This window comes from Leuciscus leuciscus, assembly GCF_965113295.1.
Source record: "Leuciscus leuciscus genome assembly, chromosome: 2".
Lineage (NCBI taxonomy): Eukaryota > Metazoa > Chordata > Actinopteri > Cypriniformes > Leuciscidae > Leuciscus > Leuciscus leuciscus.
The window spans coordinates 44,301,110-44,322,463 of record NC_138726.1 but is presented as its reverse complement, the minus strand read 5'-3'; the positions used below and the strand labels follow the sequence as shown (position 1 = coordinate 44,322,463).

Here is a 21,354-nt window from a genome sequence, read left to right as displayed (position 1 = left end):
GACCAAAAATGGATGCACCTCTTGATGGAAATAACATCACAACATATTGCCATCAAGAGGTGCATACATTTTTGCCTATTCAAATGCACACACGCACTTGTTACTAATGTCCATTACCCTTAGGCCTACTTACGTCAGGTTTTCCAGACTAGGGTTCGTGAGTTTAATAAAAAGCTATTAATTCAATCACACACGAACACATTTTTAAAAATAATTTTGAAATAAAAACAATCAAAATAAACCACTTACTAAAAAAAGATTGTAAAAAATCCAAATTGTTTACCTGCATGTGACCATTAACCGACATCAGAGAACTGTGAACTCATTTTTATTGACATAACTTGTTAACATAAAATCTCAGGGGGTACTTCAAGTATATATTAGGCAAAGAGTTTCAGATGAAAAAAGTTGGAGAATTCCTGCTTTGCATGTAAATATAAAATGATGTGAATTTGTACATTTTAATGTGTTTAAAAGACAAAAGCCTTCCAAAGACAGTAGGCTAATACATGGTATGACTCACTGAGTGATCATTCAAATAATAATGAATATGTTTGTCTGGAGTTGATTAAATATGAAATGTTGAGAAAACACTTCCTAAAAGTGAAATGTTTTCTGTAAATGCAGTGATCAAATGCTGTGGGTCTCAGCTTTCAGTGGTCGGCTCGTGGCTGGTCTGAATGTAGGCATATACAATGTTTTTTTAGAAAGAAATTAAAAATGTACTGCCATTGTGAGAATAACATTAATTATGTAATCAATAAAAAGTATTCGAGTATTTAAAAAATGTAATATCTAATGACAAGAATAGGCCTACTTAATTTTTGGAATATGATTACGTAATCCATTCCAGATTACAAGTAATCCGTTACTACCCAGCAGCACAGTGTATATGCGCCGATATGCTTGCAATCTAATTATGGGTTATGGCGGGAGGGGGTTTTCGTCATGGCTGCTTCCTTGACATAAATAAAGAGAAACGCTATTTGTCAGCGAGCGGCAGCAGAGACAGAGCAGGAAGCAGAGAGACAACCACAGACTTCTGCACACGTACAGCCACATAGAGATGACTTCCTAAACACAGAAATTCAGCTCTCGGACCGGAGGAAGCTTAAAGACCGTCACATCTTACTAGACGGAGCTCGGGAAGCTGGGAAATGGAGAAACAGCAGCATTCGTCGGGTTCGGACAGTCCGGTGCTGCCGCCGGTGCCGCGAAAACCTCAAATGCTCGGAGGAGGAATCCCTGCATCTCGACAAGACAGCGAGGATTCATTAGACAGGTGCATGTCGACCTTTTATCCTCAAATGTGCGATTTTATGTGAACTTTTCGTTAAAAAAGCGATTTACGGTGTCCACGCGCGTTATACAGGCACGCCTGTTGTGATGGGCAGATTATCCCCATTATACCTATTGTTAAAATATTGCCCTATATACTGTAGTACATTATAGTTTATTTCTGCTCAAATAATACTAGAATCAAAACAATATTCATTAAAACTGAATGCTTTATATACATCCGAAACAGCCTGCATCTTCCCATCATCGTTTTAAGGTTATTGCTTTTGCTACCAAGAAGTGATACATTAACTAAAACACCTAGGAAGCAAAAAAAAAAAAAAAAAAAAAAATTGTAAAGCCTGGATGGAAGAAGTGCAATATATGTTGTTTAATTGTTCAGCTTTAAAAGATCAGACTGTTTCTCTGACCTCATATCACCATCTGTCATCTTTAGTCTACAGACCACAGGATGTCAGCACTGCACATTAATGCATCTAACTATAAGAGTATGGAGTCAGTAGTTTCTCATCATTACAGATAATGACAGATGCATTGACTGAAGTGCTTGCTTAAGTGTGTTACTTGTTTTTCTCATACAGTCCATCTGGATCTCATGTGGAATGGTGTAAACAGCTGATAGCGGCCACTATCTCCAGCCAGATCTCTGGCGGTGTCCCTCCAGAAGCCATTACCCGTGAATGCAAGGTGTGTTTTTCACTTTAAATCAGACCCGTATTGGTTCCCCCAGGGGGCCACAAGGAAGTGTTGAGGGAAAACAGTGTAAAAATAAATAAATAGTAAACTGTTTCAATTCATTTTTTGACTGTTTTTATGACAGGAGATACAACCAAATAGATGTATGTATATAGTTGTACCACCTGACATGGAAAATGTACAAACCTACCCACACTTAAAATTACCAGTATTTGAGAGAGCTCTACAAACCTTTTCACTCTGCCACCACAAGAATCAGTTGGGCTCCTCTGGATGATGTATTATCATGTTTACTGTAATTACCTTGTCAATTCATAATGAAAGAGCCATGGTTGCCACCCTGACATTTGAGAATATACAAATTGCTGGACAAAAGTTTTTCAGTTATCTCAACAGCTTTAAAACTACTGATATTAAAATATATGAAATTATAAAATTATATGAAAGGTTTCAAACCTAAAATGATGCCATAGTATTTAGTTTTTAATTCCTTATTATTAAAACACCATTTTAAATAGTTTTCTTAGTCTGTACATTTGTTTGGACAGTTGCACCACCTGACATTTTGGGGGGTTAAATAACAAAACAAAACAAAATGTGTTATTTAAATGTACTTAAAATGAATTCAAACTAAATAGGTTTTATAGAATAAAGTGATATACTGCATGTCATGATTTTATCAAATTATTTTAAAAGGAAATAATGCACTCGGAGTCTCGGACGTCATGTCATTTATATATTTATATATATATAATTAATACAAAATAGATAAATAGTAATAAGAGTAAAATAAAAATATTTAAATAAAATTATATAATAAATATAATTTTTGTTAAATGATATAGATTAGATTCTCAACATTTACTAATACATTTTTAAGATCAAAGGTTGTATCTGTTAACAGTAGTCAGTGCACTGTGAACTAACAACAAAGGTTAAACAAAGGTTAACAAATGCTGTAAGAATATTTGCGCATTGTTAGTTCATGTTAACTAATGTTAATGAATGAGACCTTATTGTAAAGTTAACAAATAAACAAATAAATAATGCTCTATAGTAAGTACAAAAAAACATAAATTAAATAGTTTCCAAATAATATTTTACACATAATTTATAATGATTATTTTTCACAGTATAATTGAGTCTTAAGTTATATATACATAAGTTATATAGCTGCCTTTTAAATGTTCTTATCACACCGTAGAGGTTTATTTTGTGTTAATAAGGAACCATGAATGGGTTTGTTTTGTGATAATGACCAATGATACAGTCGGTACATGATCTCACTTACTACACTATTGCTTACTAAATAAACATAAGGATTGGAAGTGAAATTTTGAGTGGCGTTAAAATGAAAAAGATTAGATTCTATTGTCTTACTGTGTAGTAGATTAATTTTAAGATTGGAAACATGGTATTCAGAATGAATGTGGACCAGTTTTGTAAAGTGTTTTGTCTCATAGTGAGCCATTATGATATTGTGTTTTTGATTGACAGGTTGGGAAGAACATAGATTTCAGGGTAAGGGTGATGGTAGTGGAGTGTTTGTCAGTTTGCTTTAACAGGACCACTGCTCTGCCCTGCTTTGAGTTATACATTTGAGATTATACATAACACCACAAATATATATCATCTACTACAAGAGCTGAAAACTCTTCTCTTCCGTGAGCACTTAACCTCATAAAAAAAAAATATATATATATATATATATTTTCCTGTAAATTCTCGCTTATCTGGCTTATGCTACTCTGAATAATGCCTGAACTTCGTATTTTGAGCACTTCTTGCGTTGTTTTTTGCCTCTTCACGATGACTTGCTTAATTTAGTCCCAATTTGTAAGTCGCTTTAGACAAAAGCGTCTGCTAAATGACTAAATGTAAATGTAAATATAACTACTGTTTGTGCACACTTGCTGTAGTTTTAGTATGTCTTTTTGTACAGTTACGTGTTTGTCCTCTGTTCATAAGCCCTTGTTTATGCTTCATCCAGCTGTTAAATGAAGAAATGTCTCGGTCATATTTCACACCATATTCAAAAGGAAAGAAACTAATAATCTACATACAAAATTAAGCCTGTTTTTAGGATACAACTGTTGCCGCCGCCATAGACAAGCTTTCTTTTCTAATGTAAATCTGTTTGATCAAATGTAAGACTAATATGCATGCAATTATAATACACAAAAAATATCCAGTTCATTGCTATTTTTTTTTTTTTGTAACAATGTAAAAGTCTTTACTGTCACTTTTGAATCAGTTTAATGCATCATTGAATAATCATATTATTGCTTTTATACAGTAATGCATGTATTGCTACTTAACATTGTTCTTAACAAATGCACTTGATAATTAAAAAATATATAATTTTTAACACGTTACTTTGATTTTTTTTTACATTATTTATTTATATATATACATACATATATATATATATATAGGTTACTCAATACATATTAATGGTCCTAAAAAATAAGCGTAATTATTTTTTTCTTGCAAAATCACATTTTTTTGTTCTGATTTTGGAGTGAAATATGACATTTTCGCTAACATTAAGTCTAATGTGTGTTAAGTCTGCGTGCTTTTGTGCTTACATGTTCATGAAAGTGCGTGTGTTTGTAACTCATTTTTGTCTGATGTCTATGTGTGATCTCCAGGTGTCAAGGAGGACAAACCTAAGGGTAAGGCTCAAGATCAAGAGTCTGAGATCTGCACAGAAACACATCAGAACATACATTTGAATGATTTAGTTGGCATTAGCACAGATGTACTAGTGTAGCAGTGATGGCTGAGCAGCTGTATTTCTTTCTGTGTTCTCTGCCTCCTCAAATCACACTTCCTGTCTCTGTGTGAGGATGTGACCTATCAACCCTAAAGAGCAACTATTATCTCTGCTGCATTCTTTCTCTTTCTGTTTCTCATATTCTTTATAAACTGCAGGAACTTTTAAACAAACTTTTTTCTCTTCGTCACATATTCTGTATTTCTCCTGCGGCCTCTGCTCAGTCTCAGGACTCTGGTGAAGATGGCTGTCAGTTTGACAGCGACATTGAACTGCCGTCTCACACTACGGCAAGTTTCTCTCGCTTCAGCTCTACTTGCTTACCCTCACCCTCCTCCTTCTCTTTTCTGTCAAGCCCTTACTTCAGCCTAGACTTTATGGTATCAGCTATTTTAATATGATAAAACACACTACCGTTCAAAAATCTATTAAATAATGATGTATTAAATTGATCAAAAGTCGCATTATTTGTAACCATGTAAAAATATTGACTATTTCAAATAAATACTGTTTGTTTGAAGTTTTTCCACAAAAATATTAAGCAGTATTAAGCAGTAGTGTTTCCTGAGCACCAAATCAGCATATTGGAATGATATCTGAAGGATCATGTGACACTAAAGACTGATGTTATTAACGGAGGTGTGCCAACACAGTTATAAATGACATTTTGAAGTTTTTTTAAATAGAAAAACAGTTATTTTAAATTGTAATAATATTTCACAATTTTACTGTTGAACTGTATTTTTGATCAAATAAATCCAGCCTTGGTTCGCATTAAAGTCTTTTTTAAATTTTTTAATTTATTTTTATCTTTCTAACCACAACCTTTTGATTGGTTATGTATGAACCTAATATTTAGCGTGATAAAATGAGGGCTATTGTGTTTTGAGACGTTTTGGTGTCTTTTTACCCTGTAGCAAGTATTCATGGATGTACGAAAACAAGCGCCCATGGATGAAGTCCCACTTGTCCCTGGAGAGACAATCAAAACCACTGGTATGTCGGATCATTCATGTTGACTCTTGTTTCCTGTATCTGCTCGTGTCGGGTAACATTTGTTTTCTTCTGTCTCTGCAGTTAAAGACGTGATGTATATCTGTCCTTTTACTGGAGCTGTGACCGGCACACTCACAGTCACAGACTTTAAACTCTACTTTGCCAGTCTAGAACGGGTGCGTCTCAAAAGAGTGGAACAGATTTTTTTTTTTTTTTGTCCATTTCAAGATCAATGTAGTGTCTTGATATTTTGTAATATGGCCACACAATGAAATTAAACATTCAAGTTAAGCAGATGTCTCATTCCATTCATGCAGGACGCTCCTTTCATATTGGATGTGAACCTGGGTGCCATCAGCAGGTTGGAGTCTATCGGTGTACAGAGTCATGGGGAGAATACTAGTGGCATGGAGATCGTCTGTAAGGTCAGATGCACCACTATCCACCCAAATGCTGGTCTGTTCCATAGTAAACATCCACCCACAGTGTTTGGATTAAACACAGAGACGGTCTATAGGGGTAATTATTGTCTTAGCTGATTCATGGTAGGGCTGTCGCAATAACCTCAATATTGTAATTCCGCGATACTGACAAGCCAACGGCAGAGGAATACAAGCCACAACCGCCAAAAATAGATCTGATTTATAATTTAGTCTGATTTCAGTCTCCAAAACTGTAATTTCTCCATGCTAATGATCTGTGATCTGTCTTAATAGGATATGAGGAGTCCCAGGTTTGCTTATAAAAAGGAGGAACAGAATAATGTGGAGATTTTAGAAGCGTTGACAAAGCATGCTTTCCCCCTGACCAATGAGCTGGTACGTCATGCCTCCTGTCGAAGCAGTGATTGGTTCCAGTGCTGTTGGTTCATGTCCCCACAAATCCATTTGCTCCTTTTTCTCTTCCAGTCCCTATTCGCCTTCCAATACAAAGAGCGATTTCCAGAGGATGGATGGAAGGTTTATGATCCAGTGGCAGAGTATAAAAGAATGGTGAGATTTGCACATTGCTTTAAAAAAATAAATAAAAAAAGAGTAGAGTGGTTTGACTGAAAACTTGAAGTCAGAATAATACTGCTTCATTCAGCCTTAGTGTAGTTCTTTTTTCAAATTTTTCTGTTCCCACACTGTCTGCAGGGTTTGCCCAATGAGAGCTGGACGATCAGTAAGATCAACAGTAATTATGAAGTGTGTGACACTTACCCTGCTCTGCTTGTTACCCCAACCAGTATTAAAGAGGATGAAATCAAACGAGTGGCCTCTTTCAGAATGAAACATCGTATGCCGGTAAGTAAGTGAGCATGTGAAAGTGAAAGTGAAAGTGACGGCCAAGTATGGTAACCCATACTTGGAATTTGACCTCTGCATTTAACCCATCCAAGTTAATGCACACACATTAGGAGCAGAGTAGTGAGTAGTTAACACACACACACACTGCAAACGTGGATACACACACACCCAGAGCAGCGGGCAGCCTTTGTGTGGCGCCCGGGGAGCGATTAGGGGTTAGGTGCCTTGCTCAAGGGCACCTCAGTCATTTCCCACCGGTTCTGGAATCAAACCAGCAACCTTTGGGTTACCAGTCCAACTCCCTAACCTCTAGGCCATGACTGCCCTCAATGTGTGTCTGTGGGCTGTGTCAGCAAGACATTTAAAGTCATTTATAATGTTACAAAATATTTTAACTTCAAATAAATGCTGTTCTTTTGAGCTTTCTATTCATTAAATCCTGAAAATATACTGTACATATAACTGTTTTCACAAAAATGTTTCTTGAGCATCAAATCAGCATATTAGAATGATTTCTGAAGGATCATGTGACACTGAAGACTGGAGTAATGATGCTGAAAACTCAGCTTTGCCATCACAGGAATAAATTACATTTTAAAATATATTAAAATAGAAAAGAAGTTATTTAAAACTGTAATAATATTTCAATATTAATGATTTACTGTATTTTTGATCAAATAAATGCTCATCTTGGTGAGCATAAGAGACTTTTTTTAAAAGGTCACCAATTACCAATCTTACCGGTCACTCTGGCAGTACGAGGACCTGTGGGGCATTTTTCTTCACTTTCGTAGCATTTTTGCCCTGAGCCCTGGCATTTCTGATGCCGGTCGATATTAATACAGGTGAAATTTTCTCAATAATTATTCAAGTGGTCAATAGTAACATGAAGAACAAAGAAGCTAAGTGCAAGCAGAAAAACAAACAACAGTAGAACAAAGACCTAAATGAAGTGATCAATGCTGGAAGTTTTTCAGATATCTTATACCTGTATCAGGTAAAAAACAGAGAAAGAAAATCTGGGGAGAAAAAACACCAAAATAGAAGAAGAAGCCTAAAAATGATTTAAATTATTGGCACTTGAGCATTTATAAGCATTCTGGACTTCTGTACCTCATGTCCTCTTTCAGGTCCTGTCATGGATCCACCCAGAAACCCAGGCCACGATAGTGCGCTGTAGTCAGCCCATGGTGGGCCCGACAGACCGCCGGTGTAAGGAGGATGAGCATTACCTCCAGACCATCATGGATGCCAATGCACAGTCCCATAAACTCACCATATTTGATGCTCGGCAGAACACTGTGGCTGATAATCACAAGGTAAAAGTGATTTCCTTGACTGATGTTTTTTCGGTTCAGTTCATCAATGTTGGAGAGGGAAGGGAAATGCAGGAAAAAGATTTTTGAGTGTCTCTATCACACATAACCACAAATGTAATTTGAATTATTCAGTAGTCATCTGTGCTAGTCAGGAGATGAAAATGGAAGCCATGAATCTTCTCTACCTATTTTCTGCTCTTTTATGCCTCAGGCTAAAGATGGAGGTTATGAGAATAAAAATTTCTACCCCAGCATGGAGCTGATTTTCCTGGAGATCCCAAACATTCATGTTATGAGAGAGTCTCTGCGTAAGCTGAAGGAGGTGGTCTACCCCACCATCGATGAACTTCGCTGGCATTCGGCCATAGATGCAACACACTGGCTGGAGTACATACGGGTAAACAGCACATCTGATATTTAGCAAACAAATGATGCAAGACCTTTCTGACACCGTTTCTACACCAGATGCGACCGTTGTCGCATCTCGCCACAACAGCTAGAAAATGTCCAAACTGAACGCGACAAAGCGACCGCTGCAAATCCATTTGTTCTTTGTGTCAGAAGTAGCACGAGCACTTGAACATCAGAAATAGAACCGGGCGTCAGTCATGCTGCACCGCATTCAGTGTAGACAGCATCACTGATTATAATGAATTCTATTCGCTTTTGTCGTAGCCGCTCGCATCTGGTGTAGAAACAGTGTGAGAACTTATCTGAGCCCTTCCATTTTTACAGAGTGGATTTAGCAGATGTATAATAAAGTCAGTTCCGCTCGAAGTTTACGAGTTTCCCAGAAGAGTCAGAATCAGAAAGCAAGAAAATTAGATGCTTTTAAAGCAGTTGACTCTCTCTCTCTCTCTCTCTCTCTGTAGCTTTTGCTTGCGGGTGCAGTGCGAATTGCAGATAAGGTTGAGTCGAGTAAGAGCTCTGTGGTGGTGCACTGCAGTGATGGCTGGGACCGCACAGCTCAGCTCACCTCTTTGTCCATGCTGATGCTGGACTCCTACTATAGGACTCTCAGGGGCTTCCAGGTGCTGCTGGAGAAGGAATGGATCAGCTTCGGACACAAGTTTGCTGCGGTGAGGGATGCTGAGCGTGTCAGTGAAATAGAACCTAATGTATGAGGGTAGCAAATCTAATTTAGCCAATCAGATCTGTGATATGTAAACTATGCCTGAGTGTGTAAGGATTTCTAGGCCTGACATATAATATTGTATTTATATTATATAATATCATTTAAAGATTTTTTTTTTACGTTTTTGACATTTTTTACGTTTTTGACACCCACTTATAGGGGTGGTGTGGCGCAATGGATAAGACACATGCCTTTGGTGTGAGAGACCCGGGTTCGAATCCACTGTGAGACACCAATGTGTCCCTGAGCAAGACACTTAACCCCTAGTTGCTCCAGAGGCGTGCGACCTCTGACATATATAGCAATTGTAAGTCGCTTTGGATAAAAAGCGTCAGCTAAATGAATAAATGTAAATGTAAAATAAGTATCTTATGCTCACTCATTTATTCATTTATTCAACTCATTTATTTGATCAAAAATACAGTAAAAACAGTTTACTACTAAAAATAACTGTTTTCTGTTTAAATATTTTTAAAATGTAATTTATTCCTGTGATGGAAAAGCTGAGTTTTCATCATCATTACTCCAGTCTTCAGTGTCACGTGATCCTTCAGAAATAATTGTAATATGCTGATTTGGTGCTCAATAACATTTCTTCTTATTATCAATGATGAAAACCTTGCGCTGCTTAATATTGTGTGGAAACCTTGATACACTTTAAATAGAAAGATCAAAGGAACAACATTAATTTGAAATATAAATATTTAGTAACAAATGTTTTTACTGGCACTTAAGATCAATTTAATATGTCCTTGCTGAATAGAAATCTTACTCTCATCTCTATATCACAGCGTGTTGGACATGGAGATGAAAATCATGCAAACTCTGAGCGCTCGCCTCTATTTGTGCAGTTCATAGACTGTGTTTGGCAAATTATGAGACAGGTAAGCTGTACCTTTTATTGCTATCTAATCACTAGCTATTTTAATTTATAATGAACTATTATTTACTAGGTTATGTGTGTGATTTATCATTGAGCCAAATTCCTATGAACTCACATGAAATGGATATTGATGTTTTTGAACTCACTGTGGCTGTCTTTATGATGTGTTCTCAGTTTCCCACTGCCTTTGAGTTTAATGAGCTCTTCCTCGTCACCATCCTGGATCACCTCTACAGCTGCCTATTTGGTACATTCCTTTACAACAGTGAACAGGAGCGAGTGGAAAAGGCATGTACCATTGTGCCAACCCAGGGGGAGGGTGGAGTTTTGGTGACGTACATGTTTCATAGCAGATTTTTTTTTAATTGTTCTATATTTTTTCAGGAAGTGAACAGTAAGACGGTGTCTTTGTGGTCCTACATCAATAGCCAGCCAGAGGACTTCACCAACCCCTTCTATGTAGACTATGAAAACCATGTGCTGTACCCCTTGGCCAGTCTAAGACATTTGGAGCTGTGGGCTGGATACTACGTTCGCTGGAACCCCCGCATGAGACCACAGGTGCAAAACACTTTAGCAAATATAAGGGTTACTTTAAGTGTACGTTTGTACTAAAAACTTAAACGTTTTTCACATACAGAAGGCTACGTTGTCAAAACGATCTCCGTTCATACAGATCCACGAAAATGATTAAAAACGCTGTATTATGCCAGCCAGGCCACTAGTTGGCAACGTCACTTTGTAAAGAAACACTATGCGCCTATAGACCTTATGCACCAGAGAAACAAGGGCGCAGCCATCTTTAGAATATTGTCTTTTAACTTCCGTTTTTGCGGTTGCTCTGTATATTTCTATGACATTGCTGTCCAGGAGTAATTAGCTTTTGAAGTGGATTTACTTAATGTAAAGTTAACGAAAGTTATCATGAGGACTGTAATGTTTAAAGCAGATGTCTTAACAAATGTCAGTCAACCGGGAAGATTTTAAAACGAGCCGTTCATTAATAAACACGCAAGATCGCTGTGAAAATACAGACTGGACGACAAAAGACAACAAGCGCAATGCTGAAAAGGGGCGGGGCTACATAAGGTCTATAGACTGAACACGTAATACGCATGACGTCACCGTTTTCAAAAACGTTGAATGTTAGAACAGTTATCATGTTTAGGTATGAAATGGCTTCTTTTCAACCACACAATATCATTATTTCTGTCTTACAGTAATTCAAATTGTCAAAGAAGTACTGAGATATAAGTTTATAGTTCGGATATAAACACTGATGTCTACAGTAGCGATCAAAATTGAGCAAATCACCATTTGAAAGTAACATGGCGCTTCAAATAACGATTGTACCGATTAGATTGTTGTAGAAGTGACTTGATTATTATTTGTCATTGAATCATTCACTCAAGATATTAATTAAAAAAACATTGATTTATCCAGTTATGAAACAATGAAGTACCCTATTTATGAGTCATTGAATCATCAAACATTTCAAATAGACTGCACCGATTAACATTTGTCAGAACCTCTAGTAAATTACAAGTTATTTTGTCTGTTCAGAATCATGATCTATTTGAAACAAAAAATCATGATTCTGTTTATCCAGAATCGTGCAGCTCTATTGTCAGGTTTGTGTTCTGTCATCTGGACCCTTATTTTGACATTCTTTAGTTCCTGCTTCCCAGTTGTGTATTAGTTTCACATCTAGTTTACTTTCCTTTTGTTCTACCCATTTATATAACCTTGTGTTTCAGTTGTTTTTAGTCAGTTCCCTTTCAAGGGAACTCCCGTTGCGTCGAAAAGCTGACGCTATGGGAACGCTTTGCGTGATGACGTCTTGAAGCACATGTAAAATCAGTCCAATGGTGTGGCGGAACGTCAGAGGCGGGTGACGTCACGTACCAGGAAGCTATAAAAGCCGGCCCGAAACAGAAAACGAAAGCTTTCTGAGTCTTCAGTTGCGCTCTGTGTTGAATCTGTCCTTGTTATTTGGTGTTGTCTGTCTATATTATATATATATATTCAGTATGGCGAGCAAGCAGCAGTTTAGAGTGTGTGTCCATCCCTGCCCGCGTTATTTAACGGGAGGTGATACTCACACTCTTTGTGTTGTTTGTTTGGGTGAGGAGCATGCCCAGTCAGCACTCGAGGGTGGTGACTGTGTGCATTGCGACGCGCTTCCATTGCGCACGCTCCGATCCCGCTTGGCTCGGTTCAATCCCGATCGCGTTCCCCAGGGCTCGGGTCCCGCCGCGGCTGAGGCTCGGCGGCGATCTCAGACCTGGGGTTCGCAAATGGATCTGTCAGTGGATGTTGAGACGGGCTCTGCCTTATCTCAGCATCAATCTGACAGATCCAGTGCCTCTCATCAGGGTGTGGAAGCACGCATTGCGGTTTCTTCCCCCCCGATAGAGGCACCAATACTGCAACTGTCCAGCTCTGAGGAGTTGGATGTTGTGAGTATTGAAGCTGAGTCTGAGGATTCGCCACCTCAGTCTCATGCGTTTGAGGAACTGCTCGATGTTATTACTAGAGCAGTTGACAGACTATCTATTGAGTGGCCAGAGGATAGGCAGGACGTTCGTTCGAAAAGTAAGCTCGACGAACGCTTCCTGCCATCTCGTACACAGCCTCAGCGAAGAAGCCTTCCGTTTTTCCCCGATCTCCACACCGAGGTGTCGAAATCGTGGGGAAAACCGGTTTCATACAGAGTGTATGCACCACAAACATCCCACTATTCTTCCATTCACAAATATAAAGAATATGGTTATGGGGAGATGCCGAAGGTGGAGGAGACGCTTGCGAGCTATTTCTCTCCAGCAACGGCATCTTCCCTGAAAGCTCCTTCACTTCCCTCTAAGCCAGTAAAATTCACATCATCTCTGGTTCATAAATCGTATGCAGCCGCTGGTCAAGCTGCAGCGTGTCTGCATACGATGTCTATTATGCAAGCCTATCAGGCAGAATTATTGGGGGATTTAGAGGAGGGCGGGGGAATTGGTCCTGACACAGTGGCTGAACTACGCAGAGCCACAGATCTGTCTCTCAGGGCCACCAAGGAGACCGCTAAATCAATCGGGCGGTCTATGGCAGCCCTGGTGGCCACTGAGAGGCATCTGTGGCTCAATTTGAGCGATATATAAAGAGAAAGAAAAGCACGTTCTCTTAGATGCTCCGGTTTCCACTGTTGGTTTATTTGGTGATGCAGTAAACAGTGCGGTAGCTAAATCTCAGGAAGCTGCTAAACAGGCAGCTGCATTACAAAAACTTCTCCCCCGCCGTTCTTTCATTGAGGCTGCTGAGCGGGAGCAGCCTCACTCCTCTAAAAAGAGCGCTGAACATCGTGCCACTCAAAAACAGAGTGTGTCCTCTCGTGCTCCCCCACAAAAATCTCGGGGACACGGAGGGCGCTCTCAAACCCAGCAGTCTTCGAGGGGTAAAACGGATCTGCGGACCGTTATTACCGCCAAGAAGGCTGCTGGGAAAAAGTCCTGATGTCTGAGGGCTCAGGACAAATGAGGGTAGTCCCCCCGAAGCAGAGCGGTTAACACCTCTTTTCACGGTGCCCGTCTCTCTTCGGTGCCCTCAGGGGACCGTTCTGCCAACCCTGCCACCTCTGGTGTTACAGGGCGCAGCGGTCTCCGGCGAGCACATATCTCAAGGTCCACCCGGAAACGTAGTGGCCTCGGGATGCCCGCCCCCTCTGAGGAGGGTGCTAGAGCAGTCTGATTGGTCGTTCCCTGCCGGTGCGCCGTTACAGGGCGACGAACCGACTACTCAACAGCAGGAGAAAAATACGGTGCCGTCTCTCTTCGGTGCCCTCAGGGGACCGTTCTGCCAACCCTGCCGCCTCCGGTGTTACAGGGCGCAGCGGTCTCCGGCGAGCACATATCTCAAGGTCCACCCGGAAACGTAGTGGCCTCGGGATGCCCGCCCCCTCTGAGGAGGGTGCTGGAGCAGTCTGTTTGGTCGTTCCCTGCCGGTGCGCCGTTACAGGGCGACGAACCGACTACTCAACAGCAACAAAATCCAGAAACCAGTCTCGAGAGACTGGTACCTCTAGTAGAATCTTTGACAGCGTGGAAGCTACTGTCAAATGTTTCTCGTTGGGTCCTGCAGACCGTGGAAAAAGGGTATTAGATACAATTCTATTAACGCCCACCGCGGTTTATGGGGGTCCTGCCCACAGTGGTGGGCCCCGAGCAGGTTCTGGTTATGGAACAGGAAGTAAACACTCTGTTAGAGAAAGGGGCCATAGAATATGTACCCCCCTCCAACAGGGAAACCGAGTTTTACAACCGGTACTTCATAGTTCCAAAAAAGGACGGGGGATTGCGTCCCATTTTAGATCTTCGAGTTCTGTACGAGTACATGCAGCTCGAGTACATGCAGCTCAAGTTCAAAATGTTAACCTTGAGACAAATCGTGCCACAGATCAGGTCCGAGGACTGGTTTGTCACGATAGACCTCAAGGACGCATATTTCCATCCGTCCGTGTCATTGGAAGTTCCTGAGGTTTGCTTTCGGGGGCAAAGCATACCAATATCGAGTTCTTCCATTCGGCCTAGCTTTATCACCCCGCACTTTCACCAAATGCGTGGATGCAGCTCTGGCGCCTCTGCGCCTCCGGGGTATTCGCATCACGAACTACATCGACGATTGGTTGATTTTAGCTCAGTCGCATTAGATGGCGGTTCAACATCGAGATGTTGTTCTCGCCCATATGAAAGAGTTGGGGTTACGGCTGAACGCCAAGAAGAGTGTGCTTTCTCCATTTTAGAGGACCACTTTTTTAGGCGTGGTTTGGGATTCAGTGTCGATGCAGGCGCGCCTGTCATCGCCACGCTTCGATTCCATCCTGGCAGCTGTGAGAAGTGTAAAGCTAGGCCAGCTACTCACTGTCAAACAGTTCCAGAGACTGTTGGGTCTCATGGCAGCAGCTTCCAACGGGATACCTTTTGGACTGCTGCACATGAGGCCCCTGCAGTGGTGGCTCAGGACCAGAGGGTTTTTCCCCGAGGGGCAACCCATTTCGCACAATCAAGGTCACGCGGTGATGCCTACGTGCCTTGGTTATGTGGAAGAAACCTTGGTTCCTGTCCCAGGGCCCAGTGCTGGGAGCTCCTTGTCGTCGCAAACTGCTAACGACGGATGCTTCCCTCACGGGTTGGGGAGCGATCCTGAGGGTCGCTCATCTCAAGGTCTGTGGGAAGACCATCATCGTTCCTGGCATTCTATAGCCTAGAGATGTTAGCTGTCTTCCGGGCTCTGAGGAGCTTTATCACAGGTCTCAGGGGACACCATGTGTAGTACATACGGACAACACGTCGGTAGTCGCCTATATCAAGGGGGTTTGCGCTGGCATGCTATATCCTCTTGTGGTCCCAGGGGAAGTTGCTGTCACTCAAGGCAGCCTACATCCCCGGGGTCCAGAATATAGGAGCAGACACTCTGTCGAGACAGGGGCCGAGGCCCGGGGAATGGTGGCTCCACCCCCGAGGTGGTGGAGCTGATATGGAAATTATAAGTGGATCTGTTTGCGTCTCGAGAGACGTCTCACTGTCCACTTTGGTTCTCCTTCACGCATCCAGCTCCTCTGGGACTGGATGCTATGGTACAGACGTGGCCGAGGCTACGTCTGTACGCCTTTCCCCCAGTTGCTCTGCTCCCGGGAGTTCTGGAAAGAGTTCGCAGGGACCGGGTTTGCCTGCTTTTTATAGCCCCGCGCTGGCCGGGCAGAGTATGGTTTCCCGATCTTGTGTCCCTCCTCGACGGGCATCCTCTGGAGTTACCCGTCAGGAGGGACCTTCTGTCCCAGGCAGAGGGCTCGATATTTCACCCTCGGCCAGAACTGTGGAACCTGTGGGCTTGGCCTCTGAGGGGGCCCAGCTCATAGAGTCAGGTCTCTCAACCGAGGTTGTTGAGACCATTCTACAGTCCAGAGCTCCCTCCACGAGGAAACTTTATGCCCTGAAGTGGAGAGTATTCACTTCTTGGTGTAGTGACCGTCGGTTGGACCCAGTCCACTGCCCAATTGGTACAGTGCTGGAGTTCCTGCAGGAACGGTTCACTGCAGGTCTGACCCCGTCCACTTTAAAGGTCTATGTGGCGGCCATAGGTGCTTACCACAGTCCTTTGGGTGGAATGTCTGTGGGGAAAGACCCCTTGGTATCTCGTTTCCTTCGTGGCACTTGGAGGTCCTCCTCCCTTTCGAAATCGGACCAGGAGGCGAATAATTTGCTTTGCCCTGTTCGGGCGTTAGACGCGTATGTCCACAGAGCTGCCCTGTGGCGTAAAAGTGACTTTGCTCCCCTAACAAGGGAGGTCCAGTGTCTAAGCAAAGGATGAGCAAGTGGGTGGTTGAGACTATCTCACTGGCTTATGAGGCGGCTGGACAGCCTTCTCCTTTGGCTGTCCGGTCGCTCTCTACTAGGAGTATGGCGGCCTCTAAGGCCCTTATATCAGGAGTATCGTTACAGGACGTCTGTGATGCGGCAGGCTGGTCCTCACCGCACACCTTCGTCAGGTTCTACTCTCTGGATTTAGACTCTACTCTAGGGTCTCATGTTTTGTCTTCTTAGTGCTGCTCACATGATTACACACAGGACAGACATTTGTAGCTATGGAGGCGTTGGTATAGACGTTCCCATAGCGTCAGCTTTTCGACGCAACGGGAGTTCCCTTGAAAGGGAACGCCTCGGTTACGACTGTAACCTCGGTTCCCTGAAGAGGGAACGAGCGTTGCGTCGCCTTGCCATATCTCCTTCATGCCTGTCAGCGCGACTTCAGACTTTACGAAGCTTTCGTTTTCTGTTTCGGGCCGGCTTTTATAGCTTCCTGGTACGTGACGTCACCCGCCTCTGACGTTCCGCCACACCATTGGACTGATTTTACATGTGCTTCAAGACGTCATCACGCAAAGCGTTCCCATAGCGTCAGCTTTTCGACGCAACGCTCGTTCCCTCTTCAGGGAACCGAGGTTACAGTCGTAACCGAGGCGTTCTCATTTATGCATTGTGTGGTTTGTGTTATTCTCCTGCATTTTGATTCAGAGTATTTGGATTATTAATAAAGCCTGTTTTGTTTTGGAATCTCCTTTGTCCTCGTGCCTGCAGACCACATCATAACATTTATTTATATAGCAAAATAATAATAATAATAATAATAAAAAAGGCAGCAATATCGCGATATTGAGCCACTCAAAATTACCACAAGGGAAATTCCACAAGGGAAATTTTCAAACCCCCAAAATGCTGTTGTCGTGTAAATGAATGGCCAAAACTTCAGTTTTCAGTTTTTAGTTGAAAACGGTGTCATGTAAACACCCCCTAAGGTTGGGTTCCTTGCCATTGTTGCCTTTGGCTTGCTTAGTTGGGGTTTAAAAACCTTAATATTCAGCAATATTATTGATTTGACTGCACTGACACTATATGATGAGAACAAAACTTCAACTGAATTGAGCTGGATGATGACATCACTGTTTTCTGTAGTTCTGCTTTATAGCTGATTCAACTTTTTTATATAATTGACGAATTTTGCAGCATCAACACTAAACTGACTTGAACTGAATAAAGACACTATTGTCTCTGCTGTGATTTACAGCAGAATTGGTTTCATTTTTGATGAAGTTTGCATCATTGACCGTTACTTTCCTGTTTATTATCATGAAGCTGCTATGAAAACAACCTGGATTGTATAAAGCGCCATATAAATAAAGGACAAGATCATTTGACTTATTCTTCCTGAACCTACATTTTTGGCCCTCAATTATTTATTCTGTTCCAAGTAATAGCCAGAAAACAAACTTAATATGGGCAACCACTACATAAATCAGGCATTTAAACAATAAGTATGGTCATGTGATCAGAGATGGGAAGTAAAAATAAATGAAATGTAATTTGTAATTAAATACTTAGAGAGACTGTAATTTAAATTTAAAATACTAAAATACTTTTTTAAATATATACATTTATTTCGCATATATTAACTTTCATCACCAGGCTTAAAGGGATAGTTCATCCAAAAATGAAAATGTTCCCATGATTTACTCACCCTGAAGCCATGCTAGGTGAATACAATCAGAGTTATATTAAAAATGTCCTGGCTCTTCCAAGCTTTATAATGGCAGTGAATGGCCGTTTCTGTTTTGAAGTCCATCAAAGCAAATCTATCCATCATAAAAGTGCATCTATCCATCATAAAAGTGCATATGTCCATCATAAAAGTGCATCTATCCATCATAAAAGTGCATCTGTCCATCATAAAAGTGCATATGTCCATCATAAAAGTGCATCTATCCATCATAAAAGTGCTCCACAGGCTCTGGGGGGTTAATAAAGGCCTTCTGAAGGCAAGCGTAATTTTGTGGATGTGCACTTTTATGATGGATAGACGCACTTTTATGATGAATAGACGCACTTTTATGATGAATAGACGCACTTTTATGATGGATAGATGCACTTTTATGATGGATAGACGCACTTTTATGATGGATAGACGCACTTTTATGATGAATAGACGCACTTTTATGATGAATAGACGCACTTTTATGATGGATAGATGCACTTTTATGATGGATAGACGCACTTTTATGATGGATAGACGCACTTTTATGATGGATAGACGCACTTTTATGATGGATAGACGCACTTTTATGATGGACAGATGCACTTTTATGATGGATAGATGCACTTTTATGATGGACAGGTGTACTTTTATGATGGATAGATGCACATTTATGATGGATAGATGCACTTTTATGATGGATAAATGCACTTTTATGATGGATAGATGCACTTTTATGATGGATAGAGGCACTTTGATGAACTTCAAAAAATATACCCATTGACTGACATTATAAAGCTTGGAAGAGCCAGGATATTTTTTTATATAATTCTGATTGTATTCTTCTGAAAGAAGAAAGTCATATACACCTAGAATGACGTCAGTGAGTAAATCATGGGCTAATTTTCTTTTTTGGGTGAACTATCCCTAGGACCATAGACATAAAATACAAATAGGACTACCAAATTGCCTATCACAGTTTTTGGCAAGTAAATCACGTGATGTGACACATCCTATTGACCCTGTTCACATTTCTGGGTTTCTCAGAAGTGGAAGGCGTCATAGTTGGGTAAACTTCTATAGCAGTGAAGGAAAGACTACATTAAATATATTTTTTGTGTTCCTATTTATTCAAATAGCAAAAGAAAAACACCACAAAAAGAGTAAAAAAAATAGATAATGGCAGTCGGAAGAGAGAAAGTTGTCAACTTTGTCACAGCCGCACTATTAGAAACACCCTCACAGCAGCGTTAACTTGTTTTTGTGTAATATAATACAAATATAGTGTTATATGCGTAATTATCTTTTATTATGACAGTTTGTGGCAACATGTACGTTAAAAGCGCATCTTCTGCACTAAACAATGATATTGCAATATTCTAGACTCTTACATGTATCTAATGCCACACTTACTCTCACACTACAGAAGACTGTAAATTTTTTTTGTATTTTTGTACAAATTACTTGTATTTTAGTTAAATACTTTTTTCACAGCAGTATTTTATTTAAAACATTTGATGAGTAAGTATTTGTAATTTGTAATTAAATACTTTTTGATGTATTTGTGCCCATCTCTACTAAAAACCAACTACCGCTTTTATAACTGACACTGAGGGAACTGAAATGTTGTGTGTTGACTTGTGTTCAGATGCCTGTACACCAGAACCTGAAGGAGTTGCTGTATCTGCGTGCAGAGCTACAGAGGAAGGTGGATGATTTACAGAAAGAAGCATCTTCATCACGCTCAATCTCCTCTTCATCAGAGCATGCGTATTCTCCCTCACATGGCGGTACACCACTACACTCCTCTGTGTAACATACATGCAATGCTCAAATTAGAGAGGATTCATTATTAACAGAATGTGTGGCAGGAATCTATTGGTTACAGTAAACATGATAATGTGAAATTTAAATCTATCTGTCATTTCTCACTGGATAATGCTTTTGGCAGGATGTATAGAGAGCCAGCGTATATACATGTGAAAATTAGCATGAACATCTAAAAGGAGGACAGTCTCCCACACAATTTAGTTTCATTTCGGTTGTGTTTTATAAAGTGTAGACTTCCTTCAAAACAGAGAACCTTTTGATTGTGTTTCAGTTTCTGAAAAAAATAGGCCAGTATTTTAACTTTTGTTTAACTTGACTTGTAAATATACTTTTTAATAATTTATGAGTGTTTTTTCTATTTTAATCGATGTTTCTTTGTGACTGTACTTTTTCTGTTTTTGTCTAATAGTTTTTCTTTACTGCCTCAGCTTTGCCTGCCTTTGTGCCAATACCTCTACAACCTTTAACATCACTTTAGTTATTTAAAAAATCTTACATAACATTTATTTCCCTGCCTATGAACTCATTTTGTGTCTTGTGTTCATGTTTTAAGTTTTAATATTATTTTATTAGGTTTTACTAATTCATTTTGGGTTCTTGAATACTGCTGTTGTGATACTGCCATTTTGGAACCACATATTGCATTGGTATTTGTTTTCCATTAGTATGAAAGTTTTTATGTGCACATTGTAATATTGCACTACTATTGTACTTCCTTTACTACTGAAATGTACGTTTACAAGGTAAATAAGGACCATCTGATATTAACCCACTGTTGATTCTTTGTAATATACTCATGTTTGGTGATATGAGTGCAAAAAATTGTTTTGTCTGTGAGTAGACCGTAGAACCGTTTCCACCAATGGTCTTTAAACAGCCCTTATCATTTGAACAGATGATGCCATATAATGTTTAAAAAGCCAATTACATGTAATATTTAAAAAACTGAATTTATTATGTATTTTTGTATTTGTGCAGCCCTTGTTATTCTTTCTACACATAAAAAACGGCTCCAAAAACTTGCCACCTGAATTAAAAATAAATAAATAACCAAAGGAATCAAA

The 21,354-nt window shown here is 40.3% G+C and overlaps 1 protein-coding gene across 4 annotated transcripts; it reads left to right on the top strand.

The window, feature by feature from the left end:
- Positions 1–972: 972 nt before the first annotated feature.
- mtmr1a (myotubularin related protein 1a) lies at positions 973–21,354 on the top strand. Of its 4 annotated transcripts, XM_082159315.1 has the most exons (17): positions 974–1,282; positions 1,881–1,986; positions 3,493–3,516; positions 4,647–4,670; positions 5,689–5,767; positions 5,849–5,943; positions 6,085–6,192; positions 6,484–6,585; positions 6,676–6,759; positions 6,904–7,053; positions 8,187–8,375; positions 8,587–8,772; positions 9,248–9,454; positions 10,302–10,394; positions 10,568–10,681; positions 10,778–10,954; positions 20,109–21,354. In XM_082159315.1, the coding sequence occupies exons 1-17, from the start codon at positions 1,158–1,160 to the stop codon at positions 20,274–20,276; spliced, it is 2,031 nt and encodes a 676-aa protein (XP_082015441.1). In that variant the 5' UTR covers positions 974–1,157; the 3' UTR covers positions 20,277–21,354. The 4 variants fall into 4 exon arrangements, with proteins under 4 accessions (XP_082015440.1, XP_082015441.1, XP_082015442.1 ...); XM_082159314.1 differs by lacking the exons at positions 3,493–3,516; positions 4,647–4,670 and adding an exon at positions 4,996–5,061 and having other exon boundaries at positions 973–1,282; XM_082159316.1 differs by lacking the exon at positions 3,493–3,516.

Coding starts and splice junctions, on each gene's coding strand:
- mtmr1a (XM_082159314.1), top strand. CDS start 1,158: ATGGAGAAACAGCAGCATTCGTCGGGTTCGGACAGTCCGGTGCTGCCG. Junction 6,760..6,903: donor TGGCAGAGTATAAAAGAATG/GTGAGATTTGCA, acceptor CACTGTCTGCAG/GGTTTGCCCAATGAGAGCTG. Junction 8,773..9,247: donor ACTGGCTGGAGTACATACGG/GTAAACAGCACA, acceptor CTCTCTCTGTAG/CTTTTGCTTGCGGGTGCAGT.